Here is a 21394-nt window from a genome sequence, read left to right as displayed (position 1 = left end):
CCCCAGTGAAGGAAGCTGGGGTCAATTCAGCCTGAGACACAAAACCATGTCTTAGTGTGAGTCGGCCTTCAAAATAAAAGCCTTAACAGTAACAAAAGTGGTTAATATATTAATATATTATTAGAAATAGTCAATAAATTAGACCTGAGATATCATTTCTACTCCAAACATAGGAAGTCCAAGAGCTTTACAGAATAAAACGTCCTGTCTGACCCGTGCAGGGAGCAAAGATATATTGTGATGTTTTGATCAAAGTCAACTTCATTTAGAAATGTAATAAAATAAAATAAAATAAAATAAAGTAAATCCTGCGCAGTCCGCTTCTGCGCAGGAGGTAAATATATATATTCTTTAATTAAACTAAGAAGAAAAAATGTATAATAACAAAAAGCCAATTCATTTGCCTTAAAAAAATAAATAATAAACCTTACAATTTCAACAGGGCCTCACTGTCTGTCAGTGCCTGTCAGTGCTCGGGCCCTAATAATATTAAACAACGTTCAATTTAAACAGCGTAACACATGATTCTGATGCAGCACCACTGTGCACGGCTTAAGTTAATATTGCCTGTAGTTATACATTTATTTTGAAAGAAATTTGCAATTAGCCGATAAAATGAATTATTTGATAAATATAATCAAAAAAAATCGCTTGGGTCAGCAAAACCTCTTAAACTCATATTTGTTATTTTCAGGAAACCTCCAATAAAATGACTGGTAAATAACCATTAAGTACTAAAAACTGAAAAGTAGTTATCAGAGTAACCAGAAATCTGCATTGAAATGACCAACACCCATAAAAAGACATCTGTGGCCCCTTTGTCACTCGCACTGCTGAACTAAGGGGTCCCCAAACCCATACCACATTGGAGCTTTATTTTGAAGGTTGGTGCCGGATGTATCATGTTTCCCCTGTGTGACTTGTCAGTGGTCTGTGAACAGAGCCGGAGACAGAGCAGCAGCACAGTGCGTCGAGCGGAGACATGGAGGCAGAGCTGCTCCCATAAACCAGAGAGGAGGAGGAGGAGGACGCATCAGATGAAGAAGACGGAGCTGCATGATGTGTGATCCTGGGGAGTGAACATCCTCTCAGCAGAGCCTCACACGCGCGCGCGCACACACACACACATACACACACCAGCGTCATGGAGCCAGTCCTGCATTGAGGTGAGAGCTGCTGCTGCTGCGTGTTGTTTCTGATTCTGTGCGCCCTGGACCGGCCTGACGCGCCGGATCAGGTTCGTTCTGCAGATGCTTTAAACGCGCTGGTGATGTGAGCAGAGACGCGTCATCATCGTGGTTTGTGGAGGAAAACAACAACAAACCTCCAGGTGCTGGGGGGGGGGGGGGGGGCGCTTCATCCCCTCACTCAGCCTCTGCGTAAAGATCGGCTTTCACTGGGGCGAGAGAACAAGTGCGGCTGATGGCAGTCGTGCGTTTTTAGGTGTTTGGCCGTAGATGAGGCTTCCTGAGGGGGGTGGGCTCGTTATAGAGGATGGGTGTAAAGGGGCTTTTCTGATAATCCATTTAATAGCCTTGAGGGAGTAAAGTCTGGTCAGTGTCAGGGTGGCGCAGGGCCCGGATGTGATGGGATGGGACGTGCAGGCCCTGCTCCAACTGACCCAAAACCAGTGTGCCCACTCGTGACCGCGCACGCAGGCTCCCATTCATCGCCTCCTCCCTGGACCAGGATCTGTCAGCAGCCATTCAGCATGAGGCTGCTGCTGCTGCTGCTGATTCCCATTCATGAAGTCCAGTACGCAGCCTGCACAACGATCCACTGTTGGCTTTAAATAGGCTCACCGGCCTCCGATAGGCCTGTTCTAGGCCTGTTATTGACTTTCTCTCATGTGTCTTTTTCATAGGCTACACTCAGTTAATGTGAGTCTTAATAAGCCCCATTTGACCAGGATATGCAGTCTTATTCTGATAATAGTCACATGATGTTGCACTGGATTTAGTGTCAATTCTATTCTATTCTAATAGGACTGTTGTTTTGTGATATTTATGCAGCTTCCCTAAAGTCAAATTTTTGCAAAGATGCAAAAATTCTGTCTCTCAAAGTTCAGTTTCTCAGACTTGATCTCAGCTCATAATGTCAATGATAATGTGGTCATTTGAAATCCAGCAGAAGCACACGGGGTTTGACAGAATAACACGGAAAAAAAACACAGTGTCATCCAAAATGTTTCATAAAGACATAACATCACTGTGATATTCTGATAATGCTCCCATGAGGCTGCACTGGGTTCAGTGAAAATCCTGTCCTTGTTTTGTTGTGATGTTTCGGCATCGTTCCTTTTAAAGTCAAATCGTGCAAAGAGTCACTCAAAGTTCAACCTGAGCTCATGTGCCAAGTGATGCCAAACTAGCGTATAACACCAATACCCTACAGTGTAATGTAATCCAATATGTTGCTGCAAAATGTGTTATGTTCTGATTTAGAGCTGTAGAGACCTCTTGGATGAGAGTTGTTGGCCATGTACGAATCCTAATGTGTTATAAAGGCCTTTATTTAATATTCTTTTAATACTATGAGGCTGCAGCGGGTTTAGAGTGGATTTCTTTGTGATATTTACTCTACATCCTCTAGATTAAAATTGACGAAGATAAAAATATTCTCTCGCTCAATGTTCAGTTTCTCTCAGTTCCTCTGAGCTCTTAATGTGAAGTGATGCGACACAAGCGAGGCTTCAGAGCGGGACAGAATAACAACAACACCCTACAGTGTAGTGTAAATCCAATACGTCGCTGTAAAATATGTCATATAGTCAGTTAGAACCCTTAATTGAGAGGTGAATTGTCTTCAAAGTAACTCCTGATGTGTTTATATAGACGCTCTCATCACTGTAATAATCTGATAAAAACTCCCATGAGGCTCCCTGACACTATGTTGTGATTTTATTTTGCTGTAATCAAAGGAAATGGCTTATTATCCTCCCTCTCCCAAAGCTTATGTTTTATAATACTCCTAATCAAGATGTTGTTTTGTTGTAATAGTTAAGCCGCATCCCTCTTAAATCTTAAATCCTACTCTAAAAGTTAAGCTCTTCAGCCGGTGTGTAGATAGACACAGCAGGGAGTGGACACATTAACAAGAACCCCCACCACAAAGTGACACAGCATTCACTATAGATCCTTACATCACTGCACATGTTCAGATAAAACTGCTCAGATTTTATTTGTATTCTATTTATTCCCAGTATTCATCATCCAAGTTGTTGACTAATGCAATAGCTATAGACATTTTACACACTACCCAGGCTATAGACTGTATGTTGTGTATGGAGTAACACAAACACCCTGCAGACCCCCTGGAATATAATTCAATCCAATGCGTTAATGCGTATCATATTTGATTCTTTGATGATATGTTCTGATGCTTATTATGTAGTAATGCAGCAGTTTTACCATAGCAACCGGCCTTAGTAATACTATGTAAGGCTCGTTTTGTAGTAAGATGTTATTGATGGTGGACCAACACAACTTCCCACAGTACCACTGATTAGTCATTGCCATACTGGACCTTAAGATTTGAACTATCCCCACATTCATACAGCATTGATATTTACTATGAAAATATTTCTTTATCAATATGTTGTTTCCATCTTAGTATATCTTAGTATATGATCAGTTTCTCAGTTTCATCAGGACAATTCATTTTATACAAGTATTTTATTGGAAACTGTTTCATATATATTTCACTATTTCCTGAAATGTAAAAGATTGTCTGATCTATGTTAATCACACCCATAAATACTGATTGAGTAAAGGTAGTAACTGTTAAAAACTGTATTGTCTAAGATGCAGCCCTGTGTTGAGAGGCACTTGCTGGTTTTACTGTGGTCGGGTTATTTTATTCGACATCAGTTTCACTCTGTGATGCTGAATTAAAACGTCATCAATTCCAGTGGGCGACAATCTCGCTGCTCACACACACACACACACACACGCACACACGCACACTCATACACACACACACTCACACTCGTCTCTGGGAGAGAGGCCTGTGGTCATCTGTGAAATTAGTTAGACCTGGTGGGTGAGAGGCAGGAAATGGAAGTCAGTGGCGGTATGTGTGTCTCCCACGCGCTCCGTCCTTTATCACTGGCTGCCATATGGATGCCTGCGCTCACACATTGTCACTGTTCACCAGGGAGAGAGAGAGAGAGAGAGAGAGAGAGCTGCTAGTAGAGGACATGCTAACGAATGAGTTTAATACGTGTGATGAGGTGATGCTACGTGCAGCCTCACTGTGGCTGGCGAGCGCTGTCCGGTTTGTTCGTGTGCAGTTACAGTGCCGTGATGAGGGATGTCTGTCCTCGACGTCCTCTCACCGTCTGGCCCGTTATCTCTGGTTACCATCCGCCTGCGTCTGAACACACAGGTAACTCTATGTCGCCGGGTGTATCAGTGTCTGGATCAGGACTGTGTTACTTCCATAACGTCTGAGACCGGCGGGACTGATCGAAACTCTCCAGACGCCGCTCAGTGGCATGAGGCGGGGACGAGGTTATCAGAGCGTGGGTTAAAGGTTGAAGTGGACGGATGAAACCAACTGTGGACAGACGTGGGTGGAAGTCTGTTACTGCCGAGCCCTTATATCTGCTCTTTCTCCTACTTCTATCTCTCTATCGCCACTCTCTCCCTCCTGGGATCATTATCTCGTGTCTACATCTCCTTTGCTTTTCTTCCACAACCGTCATCCTGTTTTTAATTGAGATGTTAAACTTTGGTTTACATGCAGTTTCATTCTTTTCTTTGTTGGCATCGTCTTGCACACACAAACACACACACACACACACAAACACACACACGCACACGCACTCACTTTCCCAAAGGGTCCTCACTCTGTAGTTTGTAGGCTCAAACTGGTCCTCACAAAGATAGCTGTACAAGAGCAAACAGACACACACACACACACACACACACACACACACACACAAACACCTGCATGTCTACTCTGATAACTTCTGACTGCTCCAGGTGAGTCAGTTCCCCTCCTGTGTGTCTGTCGGCTGTTGTTTCTATCCTCCTGCAGTGGAGCAGCACAACTAAACAGACATGCGATCATGTGGATTTCTGCATCGCCTGATTCTCTGCTTGGTTTCAGTATAGCCAGGACAACTAGCGTCAGTATTTACTCTCTTACGGTTACTGTACCCAAAGTAAAACACAACTATTGGAGGTTATGTTTTCATTACCGTATGTTTGTTAGTTACCAGGATTATACAAAAACTCCTGAACCGATATCCATTCAACTTCCCCGAGGGGCGGGGCATGTATGCAGGATTTACATCTTTAATAACGACACATAATCCATGGATTCAGGTAGAGTTGTGTATTTGTGTGTGTTCTCTGCTGTACTGTACTGGGTGTGCTGCCAGCTGTGTGCTGTGCTGTGGAGCAGGCTAATCTTAGTAAACATGGCTGGGCCCAAACTCCCTAGGGTGGGAGCACAACATCACCAATCATCCACATCAGCCAATCACAGAGAGCGAGCTTCTGGCAGGAAACTGCGACGGCAGAGAGCAACGTGTGTGTCTGACGATATAGGAGTCTTTTAAACAACATGTACAGTGTTTATCTCACAGAGGTATGTGTACACACAGCTTTAAAAACACAAATCTTTGCACGTCCGGCGTTCTTGGCCAGGATGTCCTTTCCTCGGTAGCGACTACCCACAACACCACAGTATCAATCAGGCATACTGTGTGTGATTCCTGGCTCTGCACACTTCAGTCCTGTGAGGGCCCTACACGCTGCACCAGGCGGGGGGATCATGTACGATGTGTTTTGCAGGCTGCAGCTGATTGCTTCTCCCCGAGCAGTAATGTCTCTTTCCTGTCCTCCTCAGTCAGTTTAATGTTACAGACACAACTCCCAACCATCTGAAAGAGATATCAGCCGCGCTCCCCCGGGCAAAGAAGTGGGAGGAAGAGGGGGCACGGCGGTGGTAGATTTCTACAACAGACGGAGAAGAGGTACAGGAAGGAGGAAGGCGTTATTGGGGCCTTAAGGGATGGAGGTTAACAGTGTAGATTCCCCACAACTCCCCTCGTTGGACCGTGAGCAAAAGAATTGAGGGTGGTGGTGGGGGAAGGGGGGGTTGATGGTGTCTCTGCTCATTCATCCTCTCGCTCTCTTTACGCTCCCCTGGTCTCCTCCACCTCCACACACTCACTGATTGTTTCAGCAGCCGGTCCTCAGAGCAAAAACACGACCCCATCTAGTAGTGGAAGAAAATCCTACTTAAAGTAAGAAGCACAGCGATATTAAGAGTGAAATTTACTTGATGCCCCTGTAATATTTTTTTATGAAAATATAGAAAACATTGTGTGACAGGGGTCTGCAGCTCCTGAATCTGCAGCTTCATCTTGAAACTCAGTTCATTGATTTGCTTTTGGTTCACAGCAGGCAGCTGTTTTTAGTGAGCTCCAAAAAAAAAAACACTGATCACAAACAGCTCACAGAAACATTTAGCAGCTAAAGCCAGAATACAAATGGGAGCAATTAGCCGCAGAAGAGCCAGACATTTCCCTCGGGAGTAGGTGGAGACCAAAAACCGAGATAAAAGACAAGGAATATTTGGTTGTTTATTCATCAGGAAGTTCAATCAATGATTACCATTGATTGAACTTCCTGATGTATAAACAACCAAATATTCCTATCTGCTGAGCATGCAAAAAAAACGGCACAAAAAAATCTGCCATTGCTGCTATGAAGTATAACAAGTTATCTTTTCCAGACTTATTTTACACATGATATCATTAGATGTGATGCATTGATGTCTAAACACCATCTTGTTGTTGAGGCTGGTTGAAGTTAAGCTAGTTTAATTAGCTCTGTCAAAATAATGTTAAAAAAAAACATAATCAAACGTTATTTTGAGATATTATTTAAACTTCTAAAACACACAGTTTAAAATCACTTTAAAGGGATCTTGTTTGTTCATTATGAGTAGTACTTGGACATCATATGTCCAAGTACTTGGACATCATAACATTCTCATGTAGCATGTTTCTGAGATCTGCCCCCTGGTTGCTAGTGCTGGTATGGCAGGCTAACTGTAGCTTAGATTTGTTACCTACAACGTCATCTTGAGGTTCCACAATTTTTCTGTACAGTATGAACTGAGATTTGATCACTGTCCCTGTGGTTGTGAACTCATCATCATGTTTCCCTTTGACCTACATTTAATGTTCAATCAGTGAATGTGATGCTGTGTGACTCCTGTCGGACATGCGGTGCAGCAGCTACACACACGTTTAGTTCTCTCTCTCTCTCTGCCAATCACTTTCGGTTTATATCCCTGCATGCTGCGCAATATGTCGTCTGCTTCCGTCTGCTGAGCCCCAGAATACCCTCATGCTGTCCACTTCCTCCAGTGTCTCGTGGCTTGAGTTTCATGCTGACTCGGGGAGTGGACGTGTGTGTGTGTGTGTGTGTGTGTGTGTGGTCGCCAGGCTTTCAGTATCCTTGAGAGAGGCACATCCTCATCTTTGCGGGAGGGCAGAAGTTTGAGAAATACACACACACACACCCACACACATTATTGTAACAAATGGTGATTCGCAGTTTATCTTGGTTAGGGAATGAAGTGATGTATTTATGAATGAAAGGGATTTTACTTTTCGTTTCATACATTTATTAACTTTCTGAATAAGTCATTCTTAGTTAATGATTTATAAGTTGCATAGAACCTTCTCCGCAGCACATATCCATCACCTGATGACAGGTTATGAAATCGCTCCTCTCTCATAACATGAGGTAGAACATGCAGATTTATTATTAATCTCTAATCCAACATTTCCTTTACTTTATAGTGTCTCTATCCATTATAGTGTTCCTCTGAAATTCTGTCACCAGCTCTCAGCATCAGCAGTTCTCTGTGTGTGTGTGTGTGTGTGTTTGTGTGTGTGTGTGAGAGCGAGATGACCTTAGAGATCGTCCTTCAAAGAGCTGTCTCTTGTGTGAATTTCCTCTGATCATATGATCTTTTTATCCTATCCACTCTCTAATCTGGCATATTGTTTGTTCCACATCTGTGAGAGAGGGAATGAGGAGAGAGAGAGGCTTAATTCAGGTGGAGATTTTTTCCTCCTTTTATGAAGAGACAACCCAAACTGATATTCTGGGAAATGACAATAGATCTGTTTGCAGGAGAAACTCCAGGACACTCTGCAAATGTATAAAATGTGCATGTTGAGCGCCTGTTGTGAGTAAACCCCCACACAGACGCCACATCTTTTCATCATGATTTACAGACATATGAATAATCAAACCAATGTGTGTTTGACACTTTTCACTGATGCTGTCTTGTGATGTGCTGAAGCAGAGAGAGAAAGAGAGAGAGAGAGAGAGAGAGAGAGGAGCGTGGGGAAAAGTGCTTGGATGTTGATATACTTACTCTACAGTGGTATAGCTCTATGTGTCAGGGCCCCACCACAGACCAGAGTGCAAAGAGTTTTATCAGTGATGTGATGTGGTTTGGCACCGGAGAGGGAGGCAGAGCTGAGGAGTGACTCATTCAAACACACACACATGTCGAGGAGGAGGGGGATGAAAGGATGAGTGGACAAAGAGCGACTGTGGTCTTAAAGAAATACTGTACGGGACACAAAGAGGAGACATATAATACAGTTGTGTTTGAATAAAAAGATGCTGTTAATCTCATCTGACAGATACGTCATATAATCTATAATCAGTGGTTGTCAGAAATTAATCAGATTTTTTATCTGATAAACAGATTTGGCGATAATTGTTTTTCAAAGGATTGATACCTACATGACACTATGGTGACATTTTTCTTGGGGTAGGGCGACTTACACCTGGATATGGTGTTGGAAGAGAAAATATTGGGGAGAAATTTAAGGCAAAACCAAATAATGTTGACATAAAAATACTGGATTTTTTTTAATATTTGTACTTAAATTTACTGATAAACACGTAACAGAACATCTGCATACAAATAATTATTTTCTCTCGATGATATCCATCCATATCTATAAGGCTGAGGGAGATGAAACAAGAGGCGGGGTACATCCTGGACATGGTAGCCGGCATATCGAAGGGCCGACATACATACAAATACAAATGTTCACACACATTCACACCGATGGTCAATTTAGAGTTTACTGTGGGAGGAAGCCGGAGTACCTGGAGAAGACACGCACCACAAATTCGCACCACTGTGCTGCTCTTTCTCTATAATATAAATATCAGACACAAGCTGGTTTCATTTTTTTATATTTTCTTATTTGCACCATCACACATGCAGTTGCAGCTGTTGTGAGTCTGATCCACAGCAGGTAGTTACACTCTGTACTAACACTGCTCTCCTCTTCCTCCTCCCCAGCCTCTTCTCGGTGGGTTGGCATGGCCCAGTGATGAACGGAGCGGTGGTGCCCGGTAGCCCGGAGCTCTCCTCCTCGTGCCCACTGCCTGACTGGCGAGAGTTCTGTGAGCTCCATGCTCGAGCCTCTGCTGCAGACTTCGCTGACAAGTTCCAGCGCTTCCTGTCGGAGAACCCGTGCTACGACTCACCCGGCGCAGATGTCAGCTTCTCACAGCACTTTGCCCAACACTTTCTGGAGTGCTTCTCCGCTGCTGTGACCCAGGCCCGGGAGAACCAGGCGTCCTCGCCAGGGGAGGACGGCTCCAACACGGCACCCAAGTACAGCATTGTTCCTTTCCTGGGAATCCAGGGCTGCCCGTCATCCTACGGTCACGACCTCTACCAGAGACGTAAGGACGCTGGGGCTTCAAGTGAATCCCTGGACAGTATGGACAGCGGAGGGGGAGGGATTGATGGGGGAGGCAGTGGCACCAGTGCCGCTCGAGGCCCCCAGCCGGCCCACAAGGTGTCTGCTCTGGGACAGTCTCGCAGCTCAGAGGACGTTTCAGTCAATCACCCAAAGGCTCGCTTCAAGAAAGGCTTCTCCCTGAGGAACATGAGCCTGTGTGTGGTGGATGGGGTGAAGGAGATGTGGCACAGACGGGCCTCCCCGGAACCCGACGCTCCCTCTGGAGCCAGGAGAGCTATCGGGGGAGCTGGAGGAGGAGGTGGAGGAGGAGGGGAGGCTGCGGGGGGAGAGAGGTGGTCCCAGAAGCTGCGGCTTCCCAGGGGTTCCCAGGGCCACAAGGCCGAGCTGCTGGAAATCCAGAGGGAGGGGGTGCTGAGGTACATGGTGGCTGATGACACAAACTGTATGGGCGCCGCACAATGGCAGAAGTGTCGCCTACTGCTGAGGAAGACGAAGAGGGAGGAAGGAGGGGATAGGTTCCTGCTGGAGTTCTACGTACCACCCAAGGTACACAAACACACACCGACATGGAGGAGCAGATGGGCTGAGGAACACAATGAATGATAGATGAATGAATGAATGAATGAATGAATGAATAAGTGAATACACTGCGGCAATGACATGTAAGGCCAAATTATCTGTCAGTTAATTATCTTCTTTTTTAATACATATCTGAAATAAAAGCTAGTGAAAATTAACACATTCCCTCAAATGTTCACGATTCTTATAGAACAACATGTAGTCGATACATCATTTATTTAATGTCCATGTTTTCATCTAAGTATGGTCCTGTAATCTTTTGGTGGCTGAGGCTCAGGATGCCGAGCCGGTCGTCCACTCACCAGAAGGTTAGTGGCTCGATCTGGATGCCAAATTGACACTGAACCCCCAAACTGCCCCTGACAGCTGTGTGATAGAAAAAGTGCTGTGTGAAAGGGTGAATACGACTCGTACAGTAAAGCTCTCTGAGGGGTCGATAAGATGAGAAAAGCACTGAATGATCGCAGTCCCTCCGATTACCATGTTGGACAGAGACGTCCTCTTCTTCTAGGTTAAGTGGAATGTCATTTTGTGCTGCCACTGTTTAAAAAGCAGGAGGACGAGCACATTTCCTGTTGAGCAGGACTAGATTAGATTAGAGTTGAAACAAGAATTGGCACCTGAATCAATAATGGAAATAATCATTAGTTGCTTCCCTACATGGAACCCAGATATGGATCGGCCCGTTAATCCAGTTTCTCTGACCCCGGGTGACACAACCTTTAGTTGAACCGCACACACACACTCACACAAACTCACGTGCATGCGTGCCCACCTCACATTTTTCTGTATGGGATTTCCAGATCATTGCCCCTGACCTTAAGAAGGCTGCGAGCCTGTGCAGCTTTGTGTGTGTAAATCTGCCACCGGGCTTTGATCGTGGCTGGTGGGAATGTGGGAACGGAGGGGGGAGAGGGATAAGGACAAGTGGGGGGCAGACGTGGGAGCAGGGGGAGGTAGGGGTGAGGGAGCTGGTACAGAAAACCGGAGATTGAGGGCGGATACAGAGAGAGAGGATTTCCCATTGATTTCTCTGAGAGTAAGGGATCGCAAAGTTTCCCTTTCGTGCAAAAAAAAGAAAAAGTATTGATTGTTTTTTCTTCTCCGGTAAACTGGCCGAGACGACAAAATGAAAACAGGAACCGAAATAGTTTTTTGAGTCACTCAGACACTCTGCCAAACTCAGTTAGAGCCACAAGGGGATCGTCTCAAATGAAATGTAATGATTGTGCTTCAGCAGTTTCATCTGTTATGTTCTACACGTGGGGAAATGATTAGCAGCCACGGACTGGGCAGGGATGAGGAGATGCTTCAGCCTCGACGGCACATTAATTAAACGCACACATCTCCACAGGCCGGACCTGCAGACACGCTCCCAGTTGTTTTATCACTGCCGTCCTATTCAGCTCTTGCAAATCATAATAGTACAGAGTCAACAGTGTCGGAGAGATAAACGCACTCATAAAATCTCCCTCCAGCCCGCTCCTGGCTGCCTGGGTCTGGCTCCGTCCCTGTCAGGGTTATCAATCTGCCGGCTGCTCAGGGCGGCGGAGGCAACACACTGCGGCGTGCTAGCTGCCTGCATCATGACACAGCAGCAGGCCCGAGACGACACCAGCCACCATAACGTAGAAGGAATACATCAGAGGAACTATCTGTGATCCAAAAATAACATTACACCGTTTAAACTGAAGTAAAAAAAAAAAATCCAGTAGAATAAAGAGATAAAAAGCTAATGTTTTGGGTTTGTTTTTTAATTATCATCGATAGCCGTGAATGTTTGGACAATAGTACACCTGAGCTGCACTGGTGAGATCAGAAACATCTGGATCATTATCCAGATCTCTGCATTATCTCTTGAAAAACTCCCCAAAATTGTCGATCTTGCAATGTTAAAGAAGGTGATTAAAGTTCCTGGATCCACACCAAATGTTAATGGGTTCTTTCTGGCCCACAAAAAAGGCGACAAAGAGAGTTAATGAACTTCATGGAATGAGGTTTGAGACCTGCTGTAGCCACAGGTTTGATTCCATGTCCTCTTCACCGTCCATCCACATTCACACTTGTACCGTCCCATGAAGCATTTATCAAGTGATCAGACACAAACCTGACCTTATGAATATGAATGTTGCTCAGTGTATTCAGAGGCAAGCAGATAGATAGATAGAGGCCATTAGTGATTTGTAAGCACATATCATTTTAGTTTTTCGAGTGGAGTAACCCTTTAGAAAGGTTGACGTTTAATAGTGAAGGTCTAAAGATTGAATTTTCTACAAAATGTATTATTATAATCGTTTCTATGTAATAATATATATGTAGACACTGTGTCATGTGCACTGGTTAATACTGGTTTCCACCAACTAAATGCTGACATTTGGTTTCTGCTTCCAAAAGTAGAGAAGTACAGGAAGCGGCCCGATGCGTTAATACAGGAAGTGGCTTGTGACATCTGATCCTGAGAAAATCATTGGGGTTGTGGACGGCAGCCAGCTGCACAGATCAAGATGAGAAGCGTGTTACTCCAGACAGATCAGCTGATAAGCCTCTGCCAGACCATCAGTCAGCCTCCTTCTCACTCCGTCTCCCCTGACACATAGAAATAAATTTGTGCAGCCACACACAGACACAGATACACACATACACACACACTCTTTGGGTCTGTTAAGATTATCATCTGAGATCCAACTCTCTGCAGAGGGCAAACTGAGGCCAGGCTGTTTACTGTGTTCACCGTCTTGTAATCTCATCCTGTTTTATGTTTGTTAGTCAGTCAACAGGAATAATCACTGAGAAATGCAGCGCTCAATAAGAAGCTGCGTGAAACCAGAGCTGTGGAGTCGTTTCTTTTAGGTTGTGTCATGTTTGATAAACTCTCTTCTGGTCTTTTAACATTGGCTGGAGGGTTTCGTTCATTTCTGCTACGGCTGGGCCAGGAATTCAGACTGCTCGTTTCCCCTTCATTATGATTGTGTGAAGAAGTTTGAGGTTTAGGAGAAGCTGGGTGTGTTTCACACTAAATATGTCCTAAATAAAGAGAGGTAGTATTTAAACCTGTAATCACTAACTTATAAAACTATGTAGAGTTATTTTTGTAGTAAAATAAAATGTTTCCGAGGTGCAGTTGCTTCCTCAAGGGTTTAATTTAGATTTTGTGACGCTCTCTAGAGTTGGAATGATCAAAACAACAAGTATAATAATAGAGAACTAGAAATACCAGCCTGCGGTTGTATGCTTCCGCCAGCCGGAGCAGTTTCAGGCCCTCCAGGTGCTCCTGACATATTTAATTTACAGTAATATGAGGTCACAGTGACCTTTGACCATTGACCTCTGAAATCTAGTCAGTTCATCTTTGAGTCAAATTGACGACCTGTCAAAATTTTAAGGAGATCCCTAAAGGTACACTTGAGATTTCATGTTCAAGAGGCTACTGTCACCTTGACCTTTGAACTCTTTATCCTAATCATTCGACACAGGTCTATGTGACAATTGGGGCCAAATTTGAAAGGATCCTCTTGAGGCATTCTAAAGATAATGTGATCACAAGGCAAAACCTCTTTTGCAAGGTTACCGTGGCCTTGACCTTTGACCATGAAAATCAAATCAGTTCATCTGCGACTCCAACTGAATGTTTGTAATCCCCCCCGAGGCCTTTTTTAGATATTGTGTTCACAAGACCGAAATCTTAAAAAAAAAAAAAATAGGTTACAGAGTCCTTGAACTTTGACCACCAAAATGCCATCAGGTCATCTTTGTGTCCAACTGAACATTTTAACAAATGGCGTTATTTAGTGTTCACAAGAATGGGACAAACCGACCCTCTGAAAACATAATGCCTGTGGCCACTGGTTTCAGGTGACCAGTGGGGAACCTGCGGGAAATGTAACACATGACAGATTTGAATGTTCACCTGACGATGTCCTGTAAATCAAAAACGAAAGTTAAACCTCACACTATTAATCTGAGCTTCTATGTGTCTGTTTGCGTTGGTTCTAGTCCTCAAAGCCTAAAGTGAGCATCCCTCTGTCAGCCATCGTGGAGGTGAGGACCACCATGCCGCTGGAGATGCCCGACAGGGACAACACCTTCGTTCTTAAGGTAGAAACAACACAAACAGCTAATTTTGCACAACTGCACCTGCATGAGTTGAATAGCGTGATGGGAATAACCCGTTTTTTACAACATAGAAATAGAGCTTGAAATGTTGATGACAGCTTTATAACAACAAAACAAGTTGCTGGAAAATGAAGTAGCCCATGCACGTGCTGAGTTAACACTGGATTTGTGTTGTTCTGTGCCATGATGCGGTCGTTGGAACTGAGCTCAGTGTGTGATCGCACTGTTTGGCTGCTTCCACAGGTGGAAAATGGGGGAGAGTACATCCTGGAAACCATTGACTCGCTGCAGAAAAACTCCTGGGTTGCTGACATTCAGGACTGCACAGACCCGGGGTAAACCACCAGATAAATATTTGCTGTTGGCTGAAGATGGAGAGAAGGGGGAGTAGGGTGAATAGGATGGAGGGAGGGAGGGGTAACACAAACAGTCATTAATCATCAAATTAGTGGAGTTTCTGACAGGTAGCATGAGCACAAACACGGGCAAACTCGCACCGCTGACATTCCTCAACCGTCTCCTGGGTCACTGGACTTCAGTCGGTGCAGCTCAGGATGTCAAACAGACGGATTATTGTTTGTAGGACGAGGATGTATGTTGAGTTGTGTGTTACGTTTTGCGGTTGTCCTGAGCCTCCTGCTTGTGTACAGGGACAGCGGCGATGACATCGAGCTGGCGTCGTGTCCACATGGTCAGGCCTCCAAAGACTGCTCCATGGTGGCCTCCTGCAGCTGTGAGCTGCTGTCTGAGGGTGAGCACAGACCGAGCAGCACACACTGTCCCCTAAAAGGGACAAAATCAAATATTTTGATCCAAACAAACATGTTAATACATAAAAAACATATTTAGGGGTGTATCGTGCTCCAGAGAGGTCGTGCCCTACAGCAGCAGAGCATTACAGCGCCCCCTCAGTCCGCTGCCGGGAACCCCCCTTCACCCAGCACCCATCTCACATGCCTTTAGAGCGCTTCCTCCAGTCTCCAGAGGCTCAGGCCTCCAACTCCTCTGCAGGTAATAACAGAGACATAGAATTTTTCTCTCGAGGTTATCAATCTCTAACCAGCTGAATACACACATACATGAAAATAAACACATAACGTGAATTTATGTGTGTGACTCTGTTCAGGTGGGAGTGAAGGTGCAAAAGACTCGGATGGCGATGCCAGCCTGGCAGGTTACCCATGGTTCCACGGTACGCTGTCTCGCGTGCGTGCAGCCCAGCTGGTGCTTGCAGGCGGGGCCAGGAGCCACGGGCTCTTTGTGATTCGTCAGAGTGAGACACGGCCGGGGGAATACGTCCTCACCTTCAACTTCCAGGGCAAAGCCAAGGTGAGTCGATTAGAGTCACAACATTAACCGTAAATTGACTCAGAGAAAGAGGGATGTTAGTCTCTTGAATATATGTACATCAGTGGTGCAACTAATATATTTTTGATATTTGGTATGTTTTTGATTTAATTTAAAAGATTCACGAACTTTATCTTCATTTAAAACTGTCAAAAGTCTGATCCTCATATCAAATTGTGCCTGTTACAAAGATTTACAAAAGAAGGCTATACAATAAAAATAAAACAGTCACAATATAATAAAAAGTCATACTAAACAGTAAGTGTAAAATAAAGTAAATCAAATAAAAATGAAATATAAGTAATCACAAGTTGAGTTGACCTTACAGTAGCAGTAAAGTCACTTATATAAGTATGAAAAATCCTATAAAAAATATGAATATTGTAAGGTGCATTAAAGCTGCATGTTAAATGTGATTTTAGGGTGACATGATGAATTTAATAATAATTTAATATTTGATATGGTTTATAAAATATCAAACGCTTGCTCCCAGCTGCAGTCTGGTTCTGCAGCCGTGTGAATTTCCCTCAGTCTCGTTCTCTTGACATTTGGGATGTGGCCGCTGCAGCTCACAGCGCTGACCAAGTTGCTCAGGGTCTGGAAACGATGGCGTAATGTCAATGTTTTGTGTTCTCTTATGTAACGTGATCCCTGCACATCACATCCTGCCATCCGGTAGTGTTGAGGAAGTGTCAGCAGCCGCCTCTTCCTCTAGTGTCAGCCTTGGCATTTCGGTTTCTCAGCTCCCACAGCGAGACGCCTGTCAGTTAATGTCCCGACCTCTGACTCGGCCTGTCTGTTTCAGATCGTAATTGTGTCTCACACTGAAATCCTCTTTCCTTTTTCTGTTTTTTCTGCTCTCTTTCTTTCCCTGCTCCCTCTCTTTCCAACACTTTCACAGCATTTGCGCTTGTCGGTGAATGAGAACGGGCAGTGCCACGTCCACCACCTGTGGTTCCACACTGTGTCGGACATGTTGAGACACTTCCACGCCCACCCAATCCCCCTCGAGTCGGGGGGCTCAGCTGACATCACATTACGCTCCTATGTGCAAGTGCAGCGAAGCTCCACCACAGGTACACAACGGACAAACTTCAAACTACTCAGACATCACACATAAGCTTAAAGTCATCGACTCTGCTCAGCACTTTCTCACATCCTTAAAAGATGCTTAATCAGTGCTTGAGAGGTCAAACCATATGGACTAAGTGAAGGGTCCTGGAAACCTGGGTTGTGTTTCGTGGAGCTCTGCAGGAAATTAGCTGAGGTCACCAAAGTCTTTGTTATAATGTATTAATAAGAAAATCAACCCTGTGAGTTGTCCTGACTCCAACAGGAACAAGAAAACTGACTGGAGAGTCAGGAAGATGTTAGTCAACCACACTATGATAAAATGAATGATGGCTGAATTCCATTTGGCTGCTTCTGTCACATTATCACGTCTTACTGGAACATTGGAATGGATAATGTTGATTGATAATGTTTTAAGTAACCTATGTTTGTGTCTTTCCTGCTATTAGAAGACCAGTAGAGAAGCTTCGGACTATTCCTTATTTAAATTTGAAGGTATAAGATTATTTGCAAGAAAATTATTTTAGTTTTGATATGAATACAATAAACAAGTGTTGGGAAAATGATTTGACTGAGAAATGGACCATACTCACTTCAGAACAGTTTTGCTGTCTGGCTTGGTTTGGTCTCACCAATATCTTAACAGATGTTTTAAAAGTTTTATGTGCATTTTATGTGCGAGTTCACTTGTTAATGTCTTGTAAACGCCTCAGTTAATATTTTTTTACTTGCAGAGATTGGGAAGGGTTTGGTGGTCTTTTCGTGGGTCATTGAAGAATAATGAAGTGAGATTAAACTACCAGAAAGTTAGACATGTTGATGGATAGCAGAGGTTTGTCCGTACAGATGGAGGAAGCAATGCTACAACTCACTGAACCCCCTACCCCCCCCCCCCCCCACACACACACACACACACACACAAACACACACACCAACACTGCTCCTGCCCTCCGCTCTCTGGCATGAAATGAATGCCCTCCTGTACAGGAAAGTGAGGGGGCGATTATACCGCAGGAGTTTTGCATGCAGGCCGAGACTCCGGCCCCAACCAACCCTGGTGGCCACAAAGAGGCCCTCTGTTTTTCGCAAATACTGGACCTACACAGACACATGCACTAACTCCCACGCACATAGAGTAAGGGTTTGATTCAGGGCGTTTAAAAGGCTTTATTGATACACTGGTCAGGCGTGTCTTTGGCAGCAGTGTTGTCGGTGTTATTGCCCACCAAGAGAAAGGATAATAAAGGAGTCCCACACTGCCTGTGTTTACATGCTTCTCTGTGAAGGAGCTCTTTGCTCACAGCTCGCCAGTAGAAAAAACTAAACCAAACAATCATCAGCAAAACAGATAATTCTATATCATTCAGTCTGTGTATTTAAACTATCTATTTCTTCTTCTCCCCATGGCATACTAAAGATGCGACCGTGCCTCCAATCCCAACCCCACCCAGGGATACAGGTTGCCGGACAGATTTGGCCCAGCCAGCCCTCCACCCTCCTGGGATGACAGCGCCTGCGGGGCCTCCCCCTGACACCCCGCTCTCATCGAGCACCTCCTCATCGCCCACCACCCTTCCCTCCCTCTCCCGCAGTGACCCAGGTACTGGAGGAGGAGTGGGAGGAGGGTTACAGAGCCGGAGCAACAGCTCTGAGCGTCTGCTGGAGGCCTCTACCGCGGCATCCGAGGACTACCATGAGGCTGATGGGACCCGCAGGGCCCGAGCTGTGGAGAACCAGTATTCTTTCTACTAAAGCCACCCAGGGCTGGGTTCAGTCATGTATTTTCTGGACTGGACGATGTGCAGAAAGTCGGAGGAGACATGGGATGTTGAAAATGATCCAAATCACAGGATCATCCGTTGTTTTGTTTGTTTCAAGGCAATTTCCTGTTTCTCTGATCTGAGATAGGGGACGGGATCATGCCAAACCACGTGTCTATGCTGATAAATCCCTCAGGCTCTTTCAAATTTACTTGTCAAGGGACGGGAGTACACAGATCTATAGAGGGCTCCAGGCAGAGCAGGGAGTTCTAGATGTAGGAAATGCAACGGCGAAGATAAACACAGGCGGAGAAAGCAAGAGGAAGTCATTCAGTGGGGTCGTGTAGCTTTGATTCACCTCTTCTAACCACTTCCTGTTCACCCTTGCCCACACTTCCCTGGGAGCAGAGCCCGTGTCACCACTCCACTGAAGGACTGAGAGATTGAAATGACCCTGAAGAGATAGTCCCTCCCCTCAGAGCTCCCGAGAGCGTCCAATTGATGTTTGTAAAGCTGCTTTGAGTCTGTCCCGGATATCCTCACTGTTCCCGTGGGGTTTCCCTCCAAAGTCTCTGCTCTACACTTACATCAGTGCAGCAATCATGGGTGTGTTAGTGTTAGCTCTGGGATGTTTTACTCAAAAGTGTACAGCCTAAAGGGTCTTAGTGCCTGACAGTTCCCTTGGACTTGAACGGATTGTGGCCTGTAGCGATGAAGAGGAGGATGTTGACATGTATTCACAGCGGCCCATGAATTTAGCGCAGGGGATTATTTTACACATCGGTTTCTGCTTGAAACGCACCGATCACACATATCTCTGCATACTGAAAGGGTTTCGTTCTCACAGTTATGTTGGTAGCTGCAACGTACTTGGTGGTCAAATTTTGAGTTACAAATCAGTTTCAAAGATACAATACAAGTTCAGTCCGTGCGAATATGGCGAGGTGTCATACTGGGTTATTTCTATGAGTGTGTGTGGAGTCCAAATGTTTTTCAATGATCGGTGTGCTACAGTAGTGTTTCCAAAACATGGTTTTCAGGGTCCCTCTGTCTGATGCTGGTTCTGTATTCAAGTTCATCATATCGATAAACTGTAGATTAGAGATGCTGTTTATGTAGGAGTTCACTTTGAAGTAATGCCTTGAAGATATTAGTATACCAAATCCAGCAGAGGGGGGGGGACTTAAGAAGTGTTTGTTAGGAAGATGGCAGTGTTGTGCACTGTTTGTGAAGCCTGAACGTGTGGCTGAACTGGAACAGTACAGTTGGTCCAGTTAACAGTACTAGATGGCCATGCTTGAATAGGAAAATGCGAGCTGGCTTAACAACCTGTATCTCATTTGTTTAGTTCATGTAAAACCAAATCCCATTTCACAAAATGACCATACCCGTTTTGTTTTGGTCACATTGCCCGACTTCGAGGTCACAACCATTTGCCAGGCGGCCAGTGAATATTCCCAGCTATTACCTATTCCAAGAAATAGTCCAGTGTATATCCCCTCGTAAATGATAACTTGTTGTATTTAAATTGTTTGTGCAAATGAAACAAACAAGCCAGAATATGGGCAATAGGCCTAGATTTAGCTTTTTTGGGATGTTCCAGGCTAGTTGGTTTCTCCATTTAGCTAAGCTAGATTAGCTGATTCCAAAGCAATAGCTAACTAACACATATTACATTTTTTACTCCGTATAAAAGTCAAATTGCAAAAAGAATCACCATGTCTGGCAATAGAAGTATTTTAGCAGTTTTTACACTTAAATTTGAACTCAAAACAATAAGTAACGTGTTAGTAATTGAACTTTAGAGGTGCTGTTAGGTAGAGTTTCTTACTTTTAGACAGGGGCGTGCTATCTAGTGTCCCCATTTCCAGGCATGGTGCTAAGCTATTTTAGCTAGTTGTTAGCACTAAGTTAATATTTGCCGCATAGATAGCAAAAGCTATCGATCATTCATCTCTCAACAGGACAACAAGTGACTCCCTTCAAATCACTGCAAGCAGCTGCAGTACTTCAAACATATGCAACACTTTAGTTCAGTCGGAACAAACATATCAAGGCTCGGCGTCTGTCTTGTCAAGCATGGCCATTTAGCTTCCAAGGTGAAACTTTGATTGAGTGGAGCAGACAAAGCAGTTCATGTGCCAATTTGAATCCTATTTTTGAAACCTATTTATTCCTCGGCTGTTGTAAATGACATTTTTTCCTATCGAGTCTTATTTATGTAGAGTTGATTGATTCTTCTTGACGAAACATCCTCAGTGAAACACGTCTGTCGCAACAGTCCATCTCACATATCACAGAGTGGCTCACGTCTCCCTTTTATTTTCTTAACACTTCTTAAAGCTGAATTTTTCTGTTGTCTGAGTGAGTTTTGAAGAGTCTGTGCAATTTTGTACAAAGTGATGTACTTGACATACTACTTTATATTTCTGTGAATAAAATATGAACAAAGAATCTCCTGTTTTCTGTAGTTATTCACTTGTTAATGTCCCAATCTGAGGATTCAGGCTGAAATGTTGGAGATTAAAAAGTCATAATTGTCGCTTTGCAGGGATAAACTTTTATTTCTATTACCTCATCTCGACTGAAGTGTCAAACATGCGTTTTTCTCATGTTTAAGGTTGTGTTAAATTAAGCACTGTCAGCCTATGTCCCATAAATAGGCAATATTGCAAACACACTTTGAACCGTTTTAAATGTATAAAGTGTTTACTTGAATTGACAACTGACCACATGATCCCATATCAACCTGGTCTCA

General features: G+C 44.3%; 1 protein-coding gene across 1 annotated transcript; it reads left to right on the top strand.

Annotated features, from left to right (window-relative positions):
• Positions 1–941: 941 nt before the first annotated feature.
• LOC128440077 (SH2B adapter protein 2) lies at positions 942–21090 on the top strand. The gene is made up of 9 exons (XM_053422654.1): positions 942–1166; positions 9358–10312; positions 14339–14440; positions 14702–14793; positions 15109–15209; positions 15308–15469; positions 15585–15787; positions 16707–16881; positions 18294–21090. Exons 2-9 carry the CDS (start codon positions 9389–9391, stop codon positions 18626–18628), a joined length of 2094 nt encoding a protein of 697 aa, XP_053278629.1. The 5' UTR covers positions 942–1166; positions 9358–9388; the 3' UTR covers positions 18629–21090.
• Positions 21091–21394: the final 304 nt, after the last annotated feature.

The sequence above is a fragment of the Pleuronectes platessa genome, chromosome 5 (genome assembly GCF_947347685.1).
Source record: "Pleuronectes platessa chromosome 5, fPlePla1.1, whole genome shotgun sequence".
Taxonomy (NCBI): domain Eukaryota; kingdom Metazoa; phylum Chordata; class Actinopteri; order Pleuronectiformes; family Pleuronectidae; genus Pleuronectes; species Pleuronectes platessa.
This window is presented reverse-complemented; position numbering and strand designations above follow the sequence as displayed.

Coding starts and splice junctions, on each gene's coding strand:
- LOC128440077 (XM_053422654.1), top strand. CDS start 9,389: ATGAACGGAGCGGTGGTGCCCGGTAGCCCGGAGCTCTCCTCCTCGTGC. Junction 14,794..15,108: donor CAGGACTGCACAGACCCGGG/GTAAACCACCAG, acceptor GCTTGTGTACAG/GGACAGCGGCGATGACATCG. Junction 15,788..16,706: donor ACTTCCAGGGCAAAGCCAAG/GTGAGTCGATTA, acceptor ACACTTTCACAG/CATTTGCGCTTGTCGGTGAA.